At 49.7% G+C, this 19256-nt stretch overlaps 1 protein-coding gene across 1 annotated transcript in view; it reads left to right on the top strand.

The window, feature by feature from the left end:
- The first annotated feature begins 1928 nt into the window (after positions 1–1928).
- Positions 1929–19256, top strand: part of PLEKHM1 (pleckstrin homology and RUN domain containing M1) — a 33611-nt gene continuing 16283 nt past the window's right edge. Inside the window, exons 1-8 of the mRNA XM_069750815.1 lie at positions 1929–2040; positions 13428–13507; positions 13905–14146; positions 14900–15508; positions 15917–16208; positions 16449–16617; positions 16697–17554; positions 17627–17772. Of these exons, the coding sequence (XP_069606916.1) occupies positions 13460–13507; positions 13905–14146; positions 14900–15508; positions 15917–16208; positions 16449–16617; positions 16697–17554; positions 17627–17772 (2364 nt within the window). The 5' untranslated portion in view covers positions 1929–2040; positions 13428–13459. The remainder of the gene's footprint in view (positions 2041–13427; positions 13508–13904; positions 14147–14899; positions 15509–15916; positions 16209–16448; positions 16618–16696; positions 17555–17626; positions 17773–19256) is intronic.

Below are 19256 nucleotides of genomic sequence, written 5' to 3'. Positions count from 1 at the left end.
CCCCGTGCTCGGTCGCTGGGTATATATATATATATGGGGGCCCCGTGCTCGGTCGCTGGGTATATATATATATACGGGGGCCCCGTGCTCGGTCACTGGGTATATATATACGGGGGCCCCGTGCTCGGTCACTGGGTATATATATATGGGGGCCCCGTGCTCGGTCGCTGGGTATATATATATACGGGGGCCCCGTGCTCGGTCGCTGGGTATATATATATATGGGGGCCCCGTGCTCGGTCGCTGGGTATATATATATATGGGGGCCCCGTGCTCGGTCGCTGGGTATATATATATATATATATATGGGGGCCCCGTGCTCGGTCGCTGGGTATATATATATACGGGGGCCCCGTGCTCGGTCGCTGGGTATATATATATATATGGGGGCCCCGTGCTCGGTCGCTGGGTATATATATATATATATATGGGGGCCCCGTGCTCGGTCGCTGGGTATATATATATACGGGGGCCCCGTGCTCGGTCACTGGGTATATATATACGGGGGCCCCGTGCTCGGTCACTGGGTATATATATATATGGGGGCCCCGTGCTCGGTCGCTGGGTATATATATATACGGGGGCCCCGTGCTCGGTCGCTGGGTATATATATATATGGGGGCCCCGTGCTCGGTCGCTGGGTATATATATATATATGGGGGCCCCGTGCTCGGTCACTGGGTATATATATATGGGGGCCCCGTGCTCGGTCACTGGGTATATATATATGGGGGCCCCGTGCTCGGTTGCTGGGTATATATATATATGGGGGCCCCGTGCTCGGTCGCTGGGTATATATATATACGGGGGCCCCGTGCTCGGTCGCTGGGTATATATATATATGGGGGCCCCGTGCTCGGTCGCTGGGTATATATATATATGGGGGCCCCGTGCTCAGTCGCTGGGTATATATATATACGGGGGCCCCGTGCTCGGTCGCTGGGTATATATATATGGGGGCCCCGTGCTCGGTCGCTGGGTATATATATATATGGGGGCCCCGTGCTCGGTCGCTGGGTATATATATATATGGGGGCCCCGTGCTCAGTCGCTGGGTATATATATATACGGGGGCCCCGTGCTCGGTCGCTGGGTATATATATATACGGGGGCCCCGTGCTCGGTCGCTGGGTATATATATATATATGGGGGCCCCGTGCTCGGTCGCTGGGTATATATATATACGGGGGCCCCGTGCTCGGTCGCTGGGTATATATATATATGGGGGCCCCGTGCTCGGTCGCTGGGTATATATATATATGGGGGCCCCATGCTCGGTCGCTGGGTATATATATATATATGGGGGCCCCGTGCTCGGTCGCTGGGTATATATATATATGGGGGCCCCATGCTCGGTCGCTGGGTATATATATATATATGGGGGCCCCGTGCTCGGTCGCTGGGTATATATATATACGGGGGTCCCGTGCTCGGTCGCTGGGTATATATATATATATGGGGGCCCCGTGCTCGGTCGCTGGGTATATATATATATATGGGGGCCCCGTGCTCGGTTGCTGGGTATATATATATATATGGGGGCCCCGTGCTCGGTCGCTGGGTATATATATATACGGGGGTCCCGTGCTCGGTCGCTGGGTATATATATATATATGGGGGCCCCGTGCTCGGTCGCTGGGTATATATATATATATATATATATATATATATATATGGGGGCCCCGTTCTCGGTCGCTGGGTATATATATATATGGGGGCCCCGTGCTCGGTCGCTGGGTATATATATATATGGGGGCCCCATGCTCGGTCGCTGGGTATATATGAGGGCCCCGTGCTCGGTCGCTGGCGATATGCGGCTCCTGATGAATCTTTGTGAAGTGCACTCACTGCAGACAGATGTCGTCACTGACTCGCGCGGCTTACACTCCACGTGATCTCGAACTGAAACAGGTCATGTGATGTGGAGGCCCCGCCCTGCTCTGGTTGGTCACTCCAGCAGCTGTGCACGTGACCGGATACCGGCTGTTGTTTTCTGTGTGGATCCCGTGTAAAGTATCTGCCGCCGGTGTGGCCCCTCAGGTAGAGGTCGTGGGGTCCGCAGCACTAGCCATAGGTCATAGGGATAGTAATATGGCCGCATTGTGCCGGGCGAAGGCGCCTCTAGGGGTCGCTGTTGTTGGTTTTTGGGAAGCAGGAACGTTCTGAGGGCTTCGCGGTCTCTGGGGTGTTACCGAGTGTTGCTGAGGGCTTGGTTTGTGTTGGGTGTTTCTATACGCTAGGGCCGTTGCCGGGTGTGTATTGTGGGGTGTTTCTTACTTTGCTGGGTGTTTGGGTTATTACATGTGGTTTTTTTCAAACATAGGGGTGTTGCTGGGGACAGTTTCATGCTCTGTGAATGTTTGGTGTGCACCTGTTAGTGGTCTCTTATTGTAGATGTGTTGGGTTGTTGGACATTGAGTGGAGATTCTGGATTTGGGGAGGGTTGGATGTAGGGAATGTTGTTGGATCGTTCCTAGATGTAGGCGGGAGGGTTGGATGTTGGGAATGTTGTTGGGGTGTTCCTAGATGTAGGCGGGAGGGTTGGATGTAGGGAATGTTGTTGGATCGTTCCTAGATGTAGGGGGAGGGTTGGATGTAGGGAATGTTGTTGGGGTGTTCCTAGATGTAGGGGGGAGGGTTGGATGTAGGGAATGTTGTTGGGGTGTTCCTAGATGTAGGGGGGAGGGTTGGATGTTGGGAATGTTGTTGGGGTGTTCCTAGATGTAGGGGGGAGGGTTGGATGTAGGGAATGTTGTTGGGGTGTTCCTAGATGTAGGCGGGAGGGTTGGATGTAGGGAATGTTGTTGGGGTGTTCCTAGATGTAGGGGGAGGGTTGGATGTTGGGAATGTTGTTGGGGTGTTCCTAGATGTAGGGGGAGGGTTGGATGTAGGGAATGTTGTTGGATCGTTCCTAGATGTAGGGGGGAGGGTTGGATGTAGGGAATGTTGTTGGATCGTTCCTAGATGTAGGGGGAGGGTTGGATGTAGGGAATGTTGTTGGGGTGTTCCTAGATGTAGGGGGGAGGGTTGGATGTAGGGAATGTTGTTGGGGTGTTCCTAGATGTAGGGGGGAGGGTTGGATGTAGGGAATGTTGTTGGGGTGTTCCTAGATGTAGGGGGGAGGGTTGGATGTTGGGAATGTTGTTGGGGTGTTCCTAGATGTAGGGGGGAGGGTTGGATGTTGGTAATGTTGTTGGAGTGTTCCTTGATGTAGGGGGAGGGTTGGATGTAGGGAATGTTGTTGGATCGTTCCTAGATGTAGGGGGGAGGGTTGGATGTTGGTAATGTTGTTGGAGTGTTCCTTGATGTAGGGGGAGGGTTGGATGTAGGGAATGTTGTTGGATCGTTCCTAGATGTAGGGGGGAGGGTTGGATGTTGGGAATGTTGTTGGGGTGTTCCTAGATGTAGGGGGGAGGGTTGGATGTAGGGAATGTTGTTGGGGTGTTCCTAGATGTAGGCGGGAGGGTTGGATGTAGGGAATGTTGTTGGGGTGTTCCTAGATGTAGGGGGAGGGTTGGATGTTGGGAATGTTGTTGGGGTGTTCCTAGATGTAGGGGGAGGGTTGGATGTAGGGAATGTTGTTGGATCGTTCCTAGATGTAGGGGGGAGGGTTGGATGTAGGGAATGTTGTTGGATCGTTCCTAGATGTAGGGGGAGGGTTGGATGTAGGGAATGTTGTTGGGGTGTTCCTAGATGTAGGGGGGAGGGTTGGATGTAGGGAATGTTGTTGGGGTGTTCCTAGATGTAGGGGGGAGGGTTGGATGTAGGGAATGTTGTTGGATCGTTCCTAGATGTAGGGGGAGGGTTGGATGTAGGGAATGTTGTTGGGGTGTTCCTAGATGTAGGGGGGAGGGTTGGATGTTGGGAATGTTGTTGGGGTGTTCCTAGATGTAGGGGGAGGGTTGGATGTAGGGAATGTTGTTGGATCGTTCCTAGATGTAGGGGGGAGGGTTGGATGTAGGGAATGTTGTTGGATCGTTCCTAGATGTAGGGGGAGGGTTGGATGTAGGGAGTGTTGTTGGGGTGTTCCTAGATGTAGGGGGGAGGGTTGGATGTAGGGAATGTTGTTGGGGTGTTCCTAGATGTAGGGGGGAGGGTTGGATGTTGGGAATGTTGTTGGGGTGTTCCTAGATGTAGGGGGAGGGTTGGATGTAGGGAATGTTGTTGGGGTGTTCCTAGATGTAGGGGGAGGGTTGGATGTAGGGAATGTTGTTGGATCGTTCCTAGATGTAGGCGGGAGGGTTGGATGTAGGGAATGTTGTTGGATCGTTCCTAGATGTAGGGGGAGGGTTGGATGTAGGGAATGTTGTTGGATCGTTCCTAGATGTAGGGGGGAAGGTTGGATGTAGGGAATGTTGTTGGATCGTTCCTAGATGTAGGGGGAGGGTTGGATGTAGGGAATGTTGTTGGGGTGTTCCTAGATGTAGGGGGGAGGGTTGGATGTAGGGAATGTTGTTGGGGTGTTCCTAGATGTAGGGGTAGGGTTGGATGTAGGGAATGTTGTTGGGGTGTTCCTAGGTGTAGGGGGGAGGGTTGGATGTAGGGAATGTTGTTGGGGTGTTCCTAGATGTAGGGGTAGGGTTGGATGTAGGGAATGTTGTTGGGGTGTTCCTAGATGTAGGGGTAGGGTTGGATGTAGGGAATGTTGTTGGGGTGTTCCTAGATGTGGGGGGAGGGTTGGATGTAGGGAATGATGTAGGGGGAGGGTTGGATGTAGGGAATGTTGTTGGGGTGTTCCTAGATGTAGGGGGAGGGTTGGATGTAGGGAATGTTGTTGGGGTGTTCCTAGATGTAGGGGGGAGGGTTGGATGTTGGGAATGTTGTTGGGGTGTTCCTAGATGTAGGGGGGAGGGTTGGATGTAGGGAATGTTGTTGGATCGTTCCTAGATGTAGGGGGAGGGTTGGATGTAGGGAATGTTGTTGGATCGTTCCTAGATGTAGGCAGGAGGGTTGGATGTAGGGAATGTTGTTGGATCGTTCCTAGATGTAGGCGGAGGGTTGGATGTAGGGAATGTTGTTGGATCGTTCCTAGATGTAGGGGGGAGGGTTGGATGTAGGGAATGTTGTTGGATCGTTCCTAGATGTAGGGGGAGGGTTGGATGTAGGGAATGTTGTTGGGGTGTTCCTAGATGTAGGGGGGAGGGTTGGATGTAGGGAATGTTGTTGGGGTGTTCCTAGATGTAGGGGGGAGGGTTGGATGTAGGGAATGTTGTTGGATCGTTCCTAGATGTAGGGGGAGGGTTGGATGTAGGGAATGTTGTTGGGGTGTTCCTAGATGTAGGGGGGAGGGTTGGATGTTGGGAATGTTGTTGGGGTGTTCCTAGATGTAGGGGGAGGGTTGGATGTAGGGAATGTTGTTGGATCGTTCCTAGATGTAGGGGGGAGGGTTGGATGTAGGGAATGTTGTTGGATCGTTCCTAGATGTAGGGGGAGGGTTGGATGTAGGGAGTGTTGTTGGGGTGTTCCTAGATGTATGGGGGAGGGATGGATGTAGGGAATGTTGTTGGGGTGTTCCTAGATGTAGGGGGGAGGGTTGGATGTTGGGAATGTTGTTGGGGTGTTCCTAGATGTAGGGGGAGGGTTGGATGTAGGGAATGTTGTTGGGGTGTTCCTAGATGTAGGGGGAGGGTTGGATGTAGGGAATGTTGTTGGATCGTTCCTAGATGTAGGCGGGAGGGTTGGATGTAGGGAATGTTGTTGGATCGTTCCTAGATGTAGGGGGAGGGTTGGATGTAGGGAATGTTGTTGGATCGTTCCTAGATGTAGGGGGGAAGGTTGGATGTAGGGAATGTTGTTGGATCGTTCCTAGATGTAGGGGGAGGGTTGGATGTAGGGAATGTTGTTGGGGTGTTCCTAGATGTAGGGGGGAGGGTTGGATGTAGGGAATGTTGTTGGGGTGTTCCTAGATGTAGGGGTAGGGTTGGATGTAGGGAATGTTGTTGGGGTGTTCCTAGGTGTAGGGGGGAGGGTTGGATGTAGGGAATGTTGTTGGGGTGTTCCTAGATGTAGGGGTAGGGTTGGATGTAGGGAATGTTGTTGGGGTGTTCCTAGATGTAGGGGTAGGGTTGGATGTAGGGAATGTTGTTGGGGTGTTCCTAGATGTGGGGGGAGGGTTGGATGTAGGGAATGATGTAGGGGGAGGGTTGGATGTAGGGAATGTTGTTGGGGTGTTCCTAGATGTAGGGGGAGGGTTGGATGTAGGGAATGTTGTTGGGGTGTTCCTAGATGTAGGGGGGAGGGTTGGATGTAGGGAGTGTTGTTGGGGTGTTCCTAGATGTAGGGGGAGGTTTGGATGTAGGGAATGTTGTTGGGGTGTTCCTAGATGTAGGGGGAGGGTTGGATGTAGGGAATGTTGTTGGGGTGTTCTTAGATGTAAGGGGGGAGGGTTTGATGTAAGGAATGTTGTTGGGGTGTTCCTAGATGTAGGGGGAGGGTTGGATGTTGGGAATGTTGTTGGATCGTTCCTAGATGTAGGGGGAGGGTTGGATGTAGGGAGTGTTGTTGGGGTGTTCCTAGATGTAGGGGGGAGGGTTGGATGTAGGGAATGTTGTTGGGGTGTTCCTAGATGTAGGGGGGAGGGTTGGATGTTGGGAATGTTGTTGGGGTGTTCCTAGATGTAGGGGGAGGGTTGGATGTAGGGAATGTTGTTGGGGTGTTCCTAGATGTAGGGGGAGGGTTGGATGTAGGGAATGTTGTTGGATCGTTCCTAGATGTAGGCGGGAGGGTTGGATGTAGGGAATGTTGTTGGATCGTTCCTAGATGTAGGGGGAGGGTTGGATGTAGGGAATGTTGTTGGATCGTTCCTAGATGTAGGGGGGAAGGTTGGATGTAGGGAATGTTGTTGGATCGTTCCTAGATGTAGGGGGAGGGTTGGATGTAGGGAATGTTGTTGGGGTGTTCCTAGATGTAGGGGGGAGGGTTGGATGTAGGGAATGTTGTTGGGGTGTTCCTAGATGTAGGGGTAGGGTTGGATGTAGGGAATGTTGTTGGGGTGTTCCTAGGTGTAGGGGGGAGGGTTGGATGTAGGGAATGTTGTTGGGGTGTTCCTAGATGTAGGGGTAGGGTTGGATGTAGGGAATGTTGTTGGGGTGTTCCTAGATGTAGGGGTAGGGTTGGATGTAGGGAATGTTGTTGGGGTGTTCCTAGATGTGGGGGGAGGGTTGGATGTAGGGAATGATGTAGGGGGAGGGTTGGATGTAGGGAATGTTGTTGGGGTGTTCCTAGATGTAGGGGGAGGGTTGGATGTAGGGAATGTTGTTGGGGTGTTCCTAGATGTAGGGGGGAGGGTTGGATGTAGGGAATGTTGTTGGGGTGTTCCTAGATGTAGGGGGAGGGTTGGATGTAGGGAATGTTGTTGGGGTGTTCCTAGATGTAGGGGGAGGGTTGGATGTTGGGAATGTTGTTGGATCGTTCCTAGATGTAGGGGGGAGGGTTGGATGTAGGGAATGTTGTTGGGGTGTTCCTAGATGTAGGGGGAGGGTTGGATGTAGGGAATGTTGTTGGGGCGTTCCTAGATGTAGGGGGGAGGGTTGGATGAAGGGAATGTTGTTGGGGTGTTCCTAGATGTAGGGGGGAGGGTTGGATGTAGGGAATGTTGTTGAATCGTTCCTAGATGTAGGGGGAGGGTTGGATGTAGGGAATGTTGTTGGGGTGTTCCTAGATGTAGGGGGGAGGGTTGGATGTTGGGAATGTTGTTGGGGTGTTCCTAGATGTAGGGGGAGGGTTGGATGTAGGGAATGTTGTTGGATCGTTCCTAGATGTAGGGGGGAGGGTTGGATGTAGGGAATGTTGTTGGATCGTTCCTAGATGTAGGGGGAGGGTTGGATGTAGGGAGTGTTGTTGGGGTGTTCCTAGATGTAGGGGGGAGGGTTGGATGTAGGGAATGTTGTTGGGGTGTTCCTAGATGTAGGGGGGAGGGTTGGATGTTGGGAATGTTGTTGGGGTGTTCCTAGATGTAGGGGGAGGGTTGGATGTAGGGAATGTTGTTGGATCGTTCCTAGATGTAGGGGGAGGGTTGGATGTAGGGAATGTTGTTGGATCGTTCCTAGATGTAGGCGGGAGGGTTGGATGTAGGGAATGTTGTTGGATCGTTCCTAGATGTAGGGGGAGGGTTGGATGTAGGGAATGTTGTTGGATCGTTCCTAGATGTAGGGGGAGGGTTGGATGTAGGGAATGTTGTTGGGGTGTTCCTAGATGTAGGGGGGAGGGTTGGATGTAGGGAATGTTGTTGGGGTGTTCCTAGATGTAGGGGTAGGGTTGGATGTAGGGAATGTTGTTGGGGTGTTCCTAGGTGTAGGGGGGAGGGTTGGATGTAGGGAATGTTGTTGGGGTGTTCCTAGATGTAGGGGTAGGGTTGGATGTAGGGAATGTTGTTGGGGTGTTCCTAGATGTAGGGGTAGGGTTGGATGTAGGGAATGTTGTTGGGGGTGTTCCTAGATGTGGGGGGAGGGTTGGATGTAGGGAATGATGTAGGGGGAGGGTTGGATGTAGGGAATGTTGTTGGGGTGTTCCTAGATGTAGGGGGAGGGTTGGATGTAGGGAATGTTGTTGGGGTGTTCCTAGATGTAGGGGGGAGGGTTGGATGTTGGGAATGTTGTTGGGGTGTTCCTAGATGTAGGGGGGAGGGTTGGATGTAGGGAATGTTGTTGGATTGTTCCTAGATGTAGGGGGAGGGTTGGATGTAGGGAATGTTGTTGGATCGTTCCTAGATGTAGGCGGGAGGGTTGGATGTAGGGAATGTTGTTGGATCGTTCCTAGATGTAGGCGGAGGGTTGGATGTAGGGAATGTTGTTGGATCGTTCCTAGATGTAGGGGGGAGGGTTGGATGTAGGGAATGTTGTTGGATCGTTCCTAGATGTAGGGGGAGGGTTGGATGTAGGGAATGTTGTTGGGGTGTTCCTAGATGTAGGGGGGAGGGTTGGATGTAGGGAATGTTGTTGGGGTGTTCCTAGATGTAGGGGGGAGGGTTGGATGTAGGGAATGTTGTTGGATCGTTCCTAGATGTAGGGGGAGGGTTGGATGTAGGGAATGTTGTTGGGGTGTTCCTAGATGTAGGGGGGAGGGTTGGATGTTGGGAATGTTGTTGGGGTGTTCCTAGATGTAGGGGGAGGGTTGGATGTAGGGAATGTTGTTGGATCGTTCCTAGATGTAGGGGGGAGGGTTGGATGTAGGGAATGTTGTTGGATCGTTCCTAGATGTAGGGGGAGGGTTGGATGTAGGGAGTGTTGTTGGGGTGTTCCTAGATGTAGGGGGGAGGGTTGGATGTAGGGAATGTTGTTGGGGTGTTCCTAGATGTAGGGGGGAGGGTTGGATGTTGGGAATGTTGTTGGGGTGTTCCTAGATGTAGGGGGAGGGTTGGATGTAGGGAATGTTGTTGGGGTGTTCCTAGATGTAGGGGGAGGGTTGGATGTAGGGAATGTTGTTGGATCGTTCCTAGATGTAGGCGGGAGGGTTGGATGTAGGGAATGTTGTTGGATCGTTCCTAGATGTAGGGGGAGGGTTGGATGTAGGGAATGTTGTTGGATCGTTCCTAGATGTAGGGGGGAAGGTTGGATGTAGGGAATGTTGTTGGATCGTTCCTAGATGTAGGGGGAGGGTTGGATGTAGGGAATGTTGTTGGGGTGTTCCTAGATGTAGGGGGGAGGGTTGGATGTAGGGAATGTTGTTGGGGTGTTCCTAGATGTAGGGGTAGGGTTGGATGTAGGGAATGTTGTTGGGGTGTTCCTAGGTGTAGGGGGGAGGGTTGGATGTAGGGAATGTTGTTGGGGTGTTCCTAGATGTAGGGGTAGGGTTGGATGTAGGGAATGTTGTTGGGGTGTTCCTAGATGTAGGGGTAGGGTTGGATGTAGGGAATGTTGTTGGGGTGTTCCTAGATGTGGGGGGAGGGTTGGATGTAGGGAATGATGTAGGGGGAGGGTTGGATGTAGGGAATGTTGTTGGGGTGTTCCTAGATGTAGGGGGAGGGTTGGATGTAGGGAATGTTGTTGGGGTGTTCCTAGATGTAGGGGGGAGGGTTGGATGTAGGGAATGTTGTTGGGGTGTTCCTAGATGTAGGGGGAGGGTTGGATGTAGGGAATGTTGTTGGGGTGTTCCTAGATGTAGGGGGAGGGTTGGATGTAGGGAATGTTGTTGGGGTGTTCTTAGATGTAAGGGGGGAGGGTTTGATGTAGGGAATGTTGTTGGGGTGTTCCTAGATGTAGGGGGAGGGTTGGATGTAGGGAATGTTGTTGGATCGTTCCTAGATGTAGGGGGAGGGTTGGATGTAGGGAGTGTTGTTGGGGTGTTCCTAGATGTAGGGGGGAGGGTTGGATGTAGGGAATGTTGTTGGGGTGTTCCTAGATGTAGGGGGGAGGGTTGGATGTTGGGAATGTTGTTGGGGTGTTCCTAGATGTAGGGGGAGGGTTGGATGTAGGGAATGTTGTTGGGGTGTTCCTAGATGTAGGGGGAGGGTTGGATGTAGGGAATGTTGTTGGATCGTTCCTAGATGTAGGCGGGAGGGTTGGATGTAGGGAATGTTGTTGGATCGTTCCTAGATGTAGGGGGAGGGTTGGATGTAGGGAATGTTGTTGGATCGTTCCTAGATGTAGGGGGGAAGGTTGGATGTAGGGAATGTTGTTGGATCGTTCCTAGATGTAGGGGGAGGGTTGGATGTAGGGAATGTTGTTGGGGTGTTCCTAGATGTAGGGGGGAGGGTTGGATGTAGGGAATGTTGTTGGGGTGTTCCTAGATGTAGGGGTAGGGTTGGATGTAGGGAATGTTGTTGGGGTGTTCCTAGGTGTAGGGGGGAGGGTTGGATGTAGGGAATGTTGTTGGGGTGTTCCTAGATGTAGGGGTAGGGTTGGATGTAGGGAATGTTGTTGGGGTGTTCCTAGATGTAGGGGTAGGGTTGGATGTAGGGAATGTTGTTGGGGTGTTCCTAGATGTGGGGGGAGGGTTGGATGTAGGGAATGATGTAGGGGGAGGGTTGGATGTAGGGAATGTTGTTGGGGTGTTCCTAGATGTAGGGGGAGGGTTGGATGTAGGGAATGTTGTTGGGGTGTTCCTAGATGTAGGGGGAGGGTTGGATGTAGGGAATGTTGTTGGGGTGTTCCTAGATGTAGGGGGAGGGTTGGATGTAGGGAATGTTGTTGGGGTGTTCCTAGATGTAGGGGGGAGGGTTGGATGTAGGGAATGTTGTTGGGGTGTTCCTAGATGTAGGGGGAGGGTTGGATGTAGGGAATGTTGTTGGGGTGTTCCTAGATGTAGGGGGAGGGTTGGATGTAGGGAATGTTTTTGGGGTGTTCTTAGATGTAAGGGGGGAGGGTTTGATGTAGGGAATGTTGTTGGGGTGTTCCTAGATGTAGGGGGAGGGTTGGATGTAGGGAATGTTGTTGGGGCGTTCCTAGATGTAGGAGATGTAGGTGGAGGGTTGGATGTAGGGAATGTTGTTGGGGTGTTCCTAGATGTAGGGGGGAGGGTTGGATGTTGGGAATGTTGTTGGGGTGTTCCTAGATGTAGGGGGGAGGGTTGGATGTAGGGAATGTTGTTGGATCGTTCCTAGATGTAGGGGGTAGGGTTGGATGTTGGGAATGTTGTTGGAGCCTTCCTAGATGTAGGGGGGAGGGTTGGATGTAGGGAATGTTGTTGGATCGTTCCTAGATGTAGGGGGGAGGGTTGGATGTAGGGAATGTTGCTGGATAGTTCCTAGATGTAGGGGGGAGGTTTGGATGTTGGGAATGTTGTTGGAGTGTTCCTAGATGTAGGGGGGAGGGTTGGATGTAGGGAATGTTGTTGGATCGTTCCTAGATGTAGGGGGGAGGGTTGGATGTTGGGAATGTTGTTGGAGCATTCCTAGATGTAGGGGGGAGGGTTGGATGTAGGGAATGTTGTTGGGGTGTTCCTAGATGTAGGGGGGAGGGTTGGATGTAGAGAATGTTGTTGGATCGTTCCTAGATGTAGGGGGGAGGGTTGGATGTTGGGAATGTTGTTGGAGCATTCCTAGATGTAGGGGGGAGGGTTGGATGTTGGGAATGTTGTTGGAGCGTTCCTAGATGTAGGGGGAGGGTTGTATGTTGGGAATGTTGTTGGGGTATTCCTAGATGTAGGGGTAGGGTTGGATGTAGGGAATGTTGTTGGGGTGTTCCTAGATGTAGGGGTAGGGTTGGATGTAGGGAATGTTGTTGGGGTGTTCCTAGATGTAGGGGGATGGTTGGATGTAGAGAATGTTGTTGGGGTGTTCCTAGATGTAGGGGTAGGGTTGGATGTAGGGAATGTTGTTGGAGTGTTCCTAGATGTAGGGGTAGGGTTGGATGTAGGGAATGTTGTTGGAGCTTTCCTAGATGTAGGGGGATGGTTGGATGTAGAGAATGTTGTTGGGGTGTTCCTAGATGTAGGGGTAGGGTTGGATGTAGGGAATGTTGTTGGAGTGTTCCTAGATGTAGGGGTAGGGTTGGATGTAGGGAATGTTGTTGGATCGTTCCTAGATGTAGGGAATGTTGTTGGGGTGTTCCTAGATGTAGAATAGAAGTTGCTGTGTGTTGTATGTTGTGGGGTGTTGCTTTTACATAAAAGAAGAGAATGTCCAGCTCCACCAAATCCGTAAAAAAGAGTTTGCTTTATTCACAAACTTTAAACATAGAGAGTACAGACTTGTCATGATTAGGGGAGCTTAGCCTCCAGAAACGCATTGAGATTCTTACCCATATGGTTTGTGCTGAAGTCTATATCCTCTGTTTAAAGATTGTGAATAAAGAAAACTTTTTTTTTTTACGGATTCGGTGAAGTTGAACATTCTCTTCTTTTTTGGACTTTATACGCCTGGACACAGCAGGTCTGTGCTCCCTTCCTTCCTTCTTTCTACGTTGCTTTTACATGTCATGGGGGATGATATAGGCTGTAGGGGGTGTGTGGGCTTTGCTCAGTGAGGGTATTGTGGTTGATTTGGGGATGTTGTTGGGGTGTTGCTTTCTATCAGTCTTTTTTTATGTTGTGGGTATTTCTAGGTATAGGGGTTGTTGCTGGGTATATTTTAGATGCTTTTTGTAGTTTTGCTGTTGGGGCATTCGGTGTTTCCTGTTGCAGGCGATTGTTGGGATGTTGGACAGTGAGGACAGTATTTGTGATTTGGGGGTGTTGCTCGGCATGTATTGGATGTTTTGTGGGGTTTCTGTTTTGCTTATCTTGGGGTAGCTAAGTAAACTTGTCACTGCTGGATATGGGCTCATTGTTGATGATTGGTGAGGGGTGCAGGGACTGGTGTTAGGTTTCACCTTACTGTTGGGGGTGTTGGATGCTTCTTTGTGTAGGGCTTATAACTGCAGGGAGTGTTAATTGGGAGTGTTCTGGATGCTTTCTTTGGCATTGTTTGCTCTTGGACTTTGCCAATAGTAGGGGGTGTTATCAGGAATCTCTGCCTTTGTCTCCACATTTAGCTTCTCCTTTCCTTGCAGGACATGTGACTGGATTGTGTAGGAGCGCTGACATGTACTCTCCACTGGCCCCGATACCGGACCCCAGAGATGTCAAACAGGTATGGGGGTCACGTATTAAGGTGTCATTCCTCTTCTCAGTTCACACAATGATGGATTTGTTTAATCATTGTCACAAATCATATTGTGGGTGAACAGATGAGAGGACTGACATGTTCTGGCATCACATGTGGTGCAGGGTTATTTTATTGCTATTCTAGGCCCTTCTCAAGCTTAGTTAGGGCATTCTTCACAGCTCTCGTGATGATTGATGCACACAGGTGACAGGGTTCCCCCATATGTCTTCCAGTTAGATTTTATAGTTTTTACAAGTTTCTGTTGTGTGCAAGAAAGTTGCATGTGGACATTTCTAGCTGAGTTATTGCTTTCCCTTTTCAGGTGGGAATGTAAAACCTCTCATGGATTTCCTGTAATACTGTTTTCTTCTCATAATGGCAGAATATCACAAAAAAGTTATCGTCTTCACTCCGAGCCCTTCAGATTCGTTATGTGACGACTGATGATGTAATCACGAGCGACGATGACGATGCAAATGCACTGTGTGTGGCGCTGGAGGCCGTCTTCATCCATGGACTGAAAGAGAAGTTTATCAGAACCCAAACCGACAGGAGGAACAAGGGGCGTCATATTCCATTACCCCAGCCGGCCTTCTGGCCTCTTCTGAAGGCTGTCACTCACCGGTCAGTGCATGGAGGATCAATTTCAAGATTACACTGTATAGTCAGTCCCGTCACTATTCTGTATACTGTGCTGTCATTACTCTGTATACTGTCCCATCATTATACTCTCCTGTCATTACTCTGTATACTGGTCTGTCCTCTGAATACTGTCCCGACATTACTCTATATACTGGTCTGTCCTCTGAATACTGTCCCGACATTACTCTGTATACTGGTCTTTCCCCAGTGTACTGTCCTGTCATTACTTTGTATACTGTCCCCTCATTACTTTGTATACTGTCCCGTCATTATACTGTCCCGTCATTACTTTGTGTATCGGTCTGTCCTCTGTATACTGTCCCCTCATTACTATATACACCCTTCTGTCCTCTGTATACTGTCCCCTCATTACTATATACACCCTTCTGTCCTCTGTATACTGTCCCCTCATTACTATATACACCCTTCTGTCCTCTGTATACTGTCCCCTCATTACTATATACACCCTTCTGTCCTCTGTATACTGTCCCCTCATTACTATATACACCCTTCTGTCCTCTGTATACTGTCCCCTCATTACTATATACACCCTTCTGTCCTCTGTATACTGTCCCCTCATTACTATATATACCATTCTGTCCTCTGTATACTGTCTACTCATTACTGTATATACCGATCTGTCCTCTGAATACTGTCCACTCGTTACTCTGTATACTATTTCCCTCCAGTCAGCAGTCGGTACGTCATCTTCTCCATGTCTTTTTTTTCTTGCAGTGATGTCATCACTCAGCTGGAGACCATCAGTTACATAAGCAGTGACGTTGGCCGCTGCCGCTCCTGGTTGCGCCTGGCCCTGAATGAGTCTCTGATGGAGTGCTATTTCCTCACACTACAGAGGGAGAAGTCTCGCTTGGTGGAGTACTACCAGCCGTTTGCACTACTGCTGGATGCTGAGGATTGTGTTGTTGTCCTCAGCTACCTGCAGGGTTTGTCCTCCCTGATATTCTGTCTGTCTTACAAGTCTTCTATCCTGAGCGAGTGGACTGCGTCCCCACTGACGTTATCGGGGCTGTGGCCTGAGGACGCTGAGCGTGTTGTGCAGTATGAGCCACACAGGCGGAAATCCCTGGACTCTGTCTCCCATTCTTCTGGGTCTGATGACACCAACCATTCAATGATCAGTAACACTAAGGGGCAGCTGGAGTCGTCTTCTCTGAGCCTGGATAATAGCAGCACGTCATCCCAGCTTTCTTCCAGCTTGGGGTCTGATGAACCATCAGTAAACCAAGGCCCAGTGACTCCTGCGTCCCCCAAGAGCTCTTCGTTTCCCCTACAAATTCCAGACCCTTGTGATGCCTTGGAGGGCGCCCCGGCTGGCATGCAGTGAGTACGGGAGGGGTTGGTTAACCAAGGCAGGATACAGAGCTTATTTCCACTTCTGTTTTCTGAACTGCAGCTCATGTAAATGTCTCAGCCTTGTGTCACATGCCATCAGTCTGATAGCCTATTTATTAGCAGTAGCCAAAAAACACATAGTTTTATTTCCAGTTGCCGCAGATTTGCAATGCAGTTTTTATTAAAAAAAAAATGTTTTAGCTTCTTAAAAAAAAAAAGTGTCAAAAACTACATCACAAAACTGAGGTATGTTGTGGTAAAAGGCATTTTTCGCTTCTGAGTCCAGAAACAACACTAAAAAAAAATACACCAACACAACGGCGATCTTGTGGTTTGGATGTCAGTAGGGTAGATGCTAGGTGCTGACAGCTGATCTTTGACACTCTATATCCCCAGGGACACGAACACTGGGACGTCTGGCGAAACAACTTTGCAGTCTCTGTATGTTTTCCCCATCCCTCAAATCCTCAAAGCTCATGAAGAATACAAGGAACTGTCAAAGACGCCAGCAGCAGACGCACCTGAGACGGTTCCTGTCCCTGAAAACACTCCAGATGCCGAGCTGAGTGTCACTGGAGGGCACTCCTCTCCTTCCACACCGGAACATTGTGTGGATGCCCATCCTGTTTCCGTCCCTCTTAGCAATAGGTCTTTTTCAGAAAATTCATCTTCAACTGCAGAACTGCCAGTGAGTACCCGATGTAGTGTCAGTGATTGTTGTGCTGAAGGAAATCTTCTATGCGAGCAGTTTCTCTCATTTTCTGACTCTCTGTCTTAACTGGCATATCACCCTTTGCCTTCAATCTCTGTCTGGCAGAACCTGCCCTCAGTTACTGTCTCAATAGTAATGTGAACAAAGTAGAGCCAAGTTATTCTTCTGTGTTTCTTCTATTTTTTTTTTTTTTATTATTCCCCCCAATTTGTTCAGAAAAGCCCAAGCTGGATCTCTGAAGATGATTTCCATACAGAATCTCCTGGTATTGTAGTAGATGAATCCAGTATTGGACCCTTGGCCTCTAAGCTGCCAGAAGTCGCCAGCTCTGAGCCCCTGAAGCCTCCTGGCGCAGTCTTTAATGTGGTCCACCGCAGGCAGATAGGTAATTCCAATCTGTTCAGTGCTCTCACTGTGACTTATCTCTGTCCTTTTCCTGATTCTTCCCATATTATTTCCCACAGGGCTGCCCAACCCGTTCCGTGGCCTTCTGATGCTGGGATCCCTGGAGCGTAAAAATGCCTTAGGTCTATATAAGCCTTATTTCTGTGAGCTGACACCATATGAGTTTCGCCTGCATGTGGAAGGAGATGAGCAGAACTGCCCTGAGAGCTGTTCTCTGCTTCGCTGTGAGTCAGTGGGTCCTGCACACAGCGATGGTCGCTTTGATCTTCACTTTCCAAGTAAAAAATTGTATATGAGGGCACCGTCTAAGAACGAGGCCCAGGACTGGGTGGACAGAATACAAGAAGCAGTGCACAAATTTCGACCCCAGAATGATGACTGCTGGGAGGTGATACAGTGGCCGGATTCCCCACAAAGTCCAGCACTTCCCAGGGAGAGGGCGTCCCCCTGCCAAGTATTTGACTGGACCTTCCAGGTGGAAATGGAGCCAGATGTTTTGAAAGAGTCCGTTCTGTATATGAAGTTGCACAAGTCGTGGTCGAGGTTCATTTTTTCACTCTCGACGCAAGCTCTGAAATGTTTCCAGCTGCGGAACAGCGAGAAGGTTCTGTACAACATATACACCGCTGAGATGGTGAAAGACATTCTTCCGGACACCGGCCTCGGGAGCCTCTCCTGCTTCCGGCTGGTGACCACCAAGGGCTCCTTGCAGTTACAGGCGGAAAACACAGCTGAATCCAAAACCTGGAGAGAGCTTGTCCGCGCTGTGTTCCTTGAGTTGGAAGACGACGCTATGCTTTTTCTGAGGGTGGCGAGCTTCCACATAAAACCTCACGTCAGGGATCACTCGCTCTTCCAGTACCTCCTGCATATTCCCACCGAGCGGGGTCTGGACACGCAGAACTTTAAGTGTGCAGGTGGGTGAGGGCCTGGGAGTAAGACGTAGCTGCCGCTGTGCATGGTTTATTACATGTCTCCTTTTGTTTCAGGCTGCCATAAACAGATTGGATTTAACTTTGGGAAAGCAAAGTTGTGCGCGTTTTCTAGCTTGTATTACTGCAACTTGTGTCATCAGGATGAAGTGTCCATCATCCCCTCCAGAATTGTGCATAACTGGGATTTGCTAGAACGACCGGTGAGTACAGCTGGGATTTGTCTGCTCCCTCACGTCAGGGCCTCAGCTGCTTAATTCCTGGTGGTTGGGAGCAGCTGGCACCTCCTGTTCTGGTTGCTTGACTTCCTGTAGATGGGCATGCTCTTTACTTCACTGCCTATGTATCATCTGCTTCTCTTCGTTAAAGTACGTTTACTTGTTCATATTTTCAGTCTGATTGTTTTCAATGAAAAACAAAAAAAACTGACCTCACTCGGACCATTGTCCAGTTAAAAATCTCAGCTTGCACTATTCTCTTCTGTATTTTGGATGACACTCTTGCTAAAAAAAAAAAGTCTTTAAAAAATCTGATCTCATTCAGATAATCTGCATAATCTGTATGCAATTAACTGCATTTGGGCTTGTAAATTTTATTAACCCCTTAATCCCATATGACGTACTATCCTGTCGAGGTGACCTTGGACTTAATTCCCAGTGACGGGATAGTACGTCATATGCGATCGGCCGCGCTCACGGGGGGAGCGCGACTGATCGCGGACAGGTGTCAGCTGACTATCGCAGCTGACATCCGGCACTATGTGCCAGGAGCAGTCACGGACCGCTCCTGGCACATTAACCCCCGGAACACTGCGATCAAACATGATCGCAGCGTTCCGGCGGCATAGGGAAGCATCGCGCAGGGAGGGGGCTCCCTGCGTGCTTCCCTGAGACCCTCGGAGCAACGCGATGTGATCGCGTTGCTCCGAGGGTCTCCTACCTCCTTCTCCCTTCAGGCCCTGGATCCAAAATGGCAAAAATGGCCACGGGGCTGCTTCCGTGTCCTGCAGGGACGTGGCTTACCAGCTCCTGCTCAGAGCAAGCGCTGGTAAGCCTGCAGCCCTGCCTGTCAGATTGCTGATCTGACACAGTGCTGTGCAAAGTGTCAGATCAGCGATCTGACCCTATAACATGATATCCCTCCCCCGGGGCAATGTTATAAAGTTAAAAAAAAAATACGTGTAAAAAAAAAAAAATTTCCAAAATAAAAAAATATATATATTGTTCCCATAAATACATTTCTTTATCTAAATTAAAAAAAAGTACATATATTTAGTATTGCCGCGTCCGTAGCGACCCAACCTATAAAACTGTCCCACTAGTTAACCCCTTCAGTGAACATCGTTAAAAAAAAAAAGAGGCAAAAAACAACGCTTTATCATACCGCCGAACAAAAAGTGGAATAACACGCGATCAATAATATGGATATAAATAACTATGGTACCGCTGAAAAGGTCAACTTGTACTGCAAAAAACGAGCTGCAACACAGCATCATCAGCAAAAAAATAAAAAAGCGATGCCAAAATAATTATTTTTTTCTATAAAATAGTTTTTATTGTATAAAAGCGCCAAAACATAAAAAAAGATATAAATGAGGTATCGCTGTAATCGTACTGACCCGAAGAATAAAACTGCTTCATCAATTTTACGAAACGTGGAATGGTATAAACGCCTCCCCCAAAAGAAA

This window comes from Ranitomeya imitator, chromosome 2 (assembly GCF_032444005.1).
Source record: "Ranitomeya imitator isolate aRanImi1 chromosome 2, aRanImi1.pri, whole genome shotgun sequence".
In the NCBI taxonomy this organism is placed as follows: domain Eukaryota; kingdom Metazoa; phylum Chordata; class Amphibia; order Anura; family Dendrobatidae; genus Ranitomeya; species Ranitomeya imitator.
The sequence above is the reverse complement of the archived record's forward strand: the minus strand, read 5'-3'. Positions and strand labels throughout refer to the sequence as shown.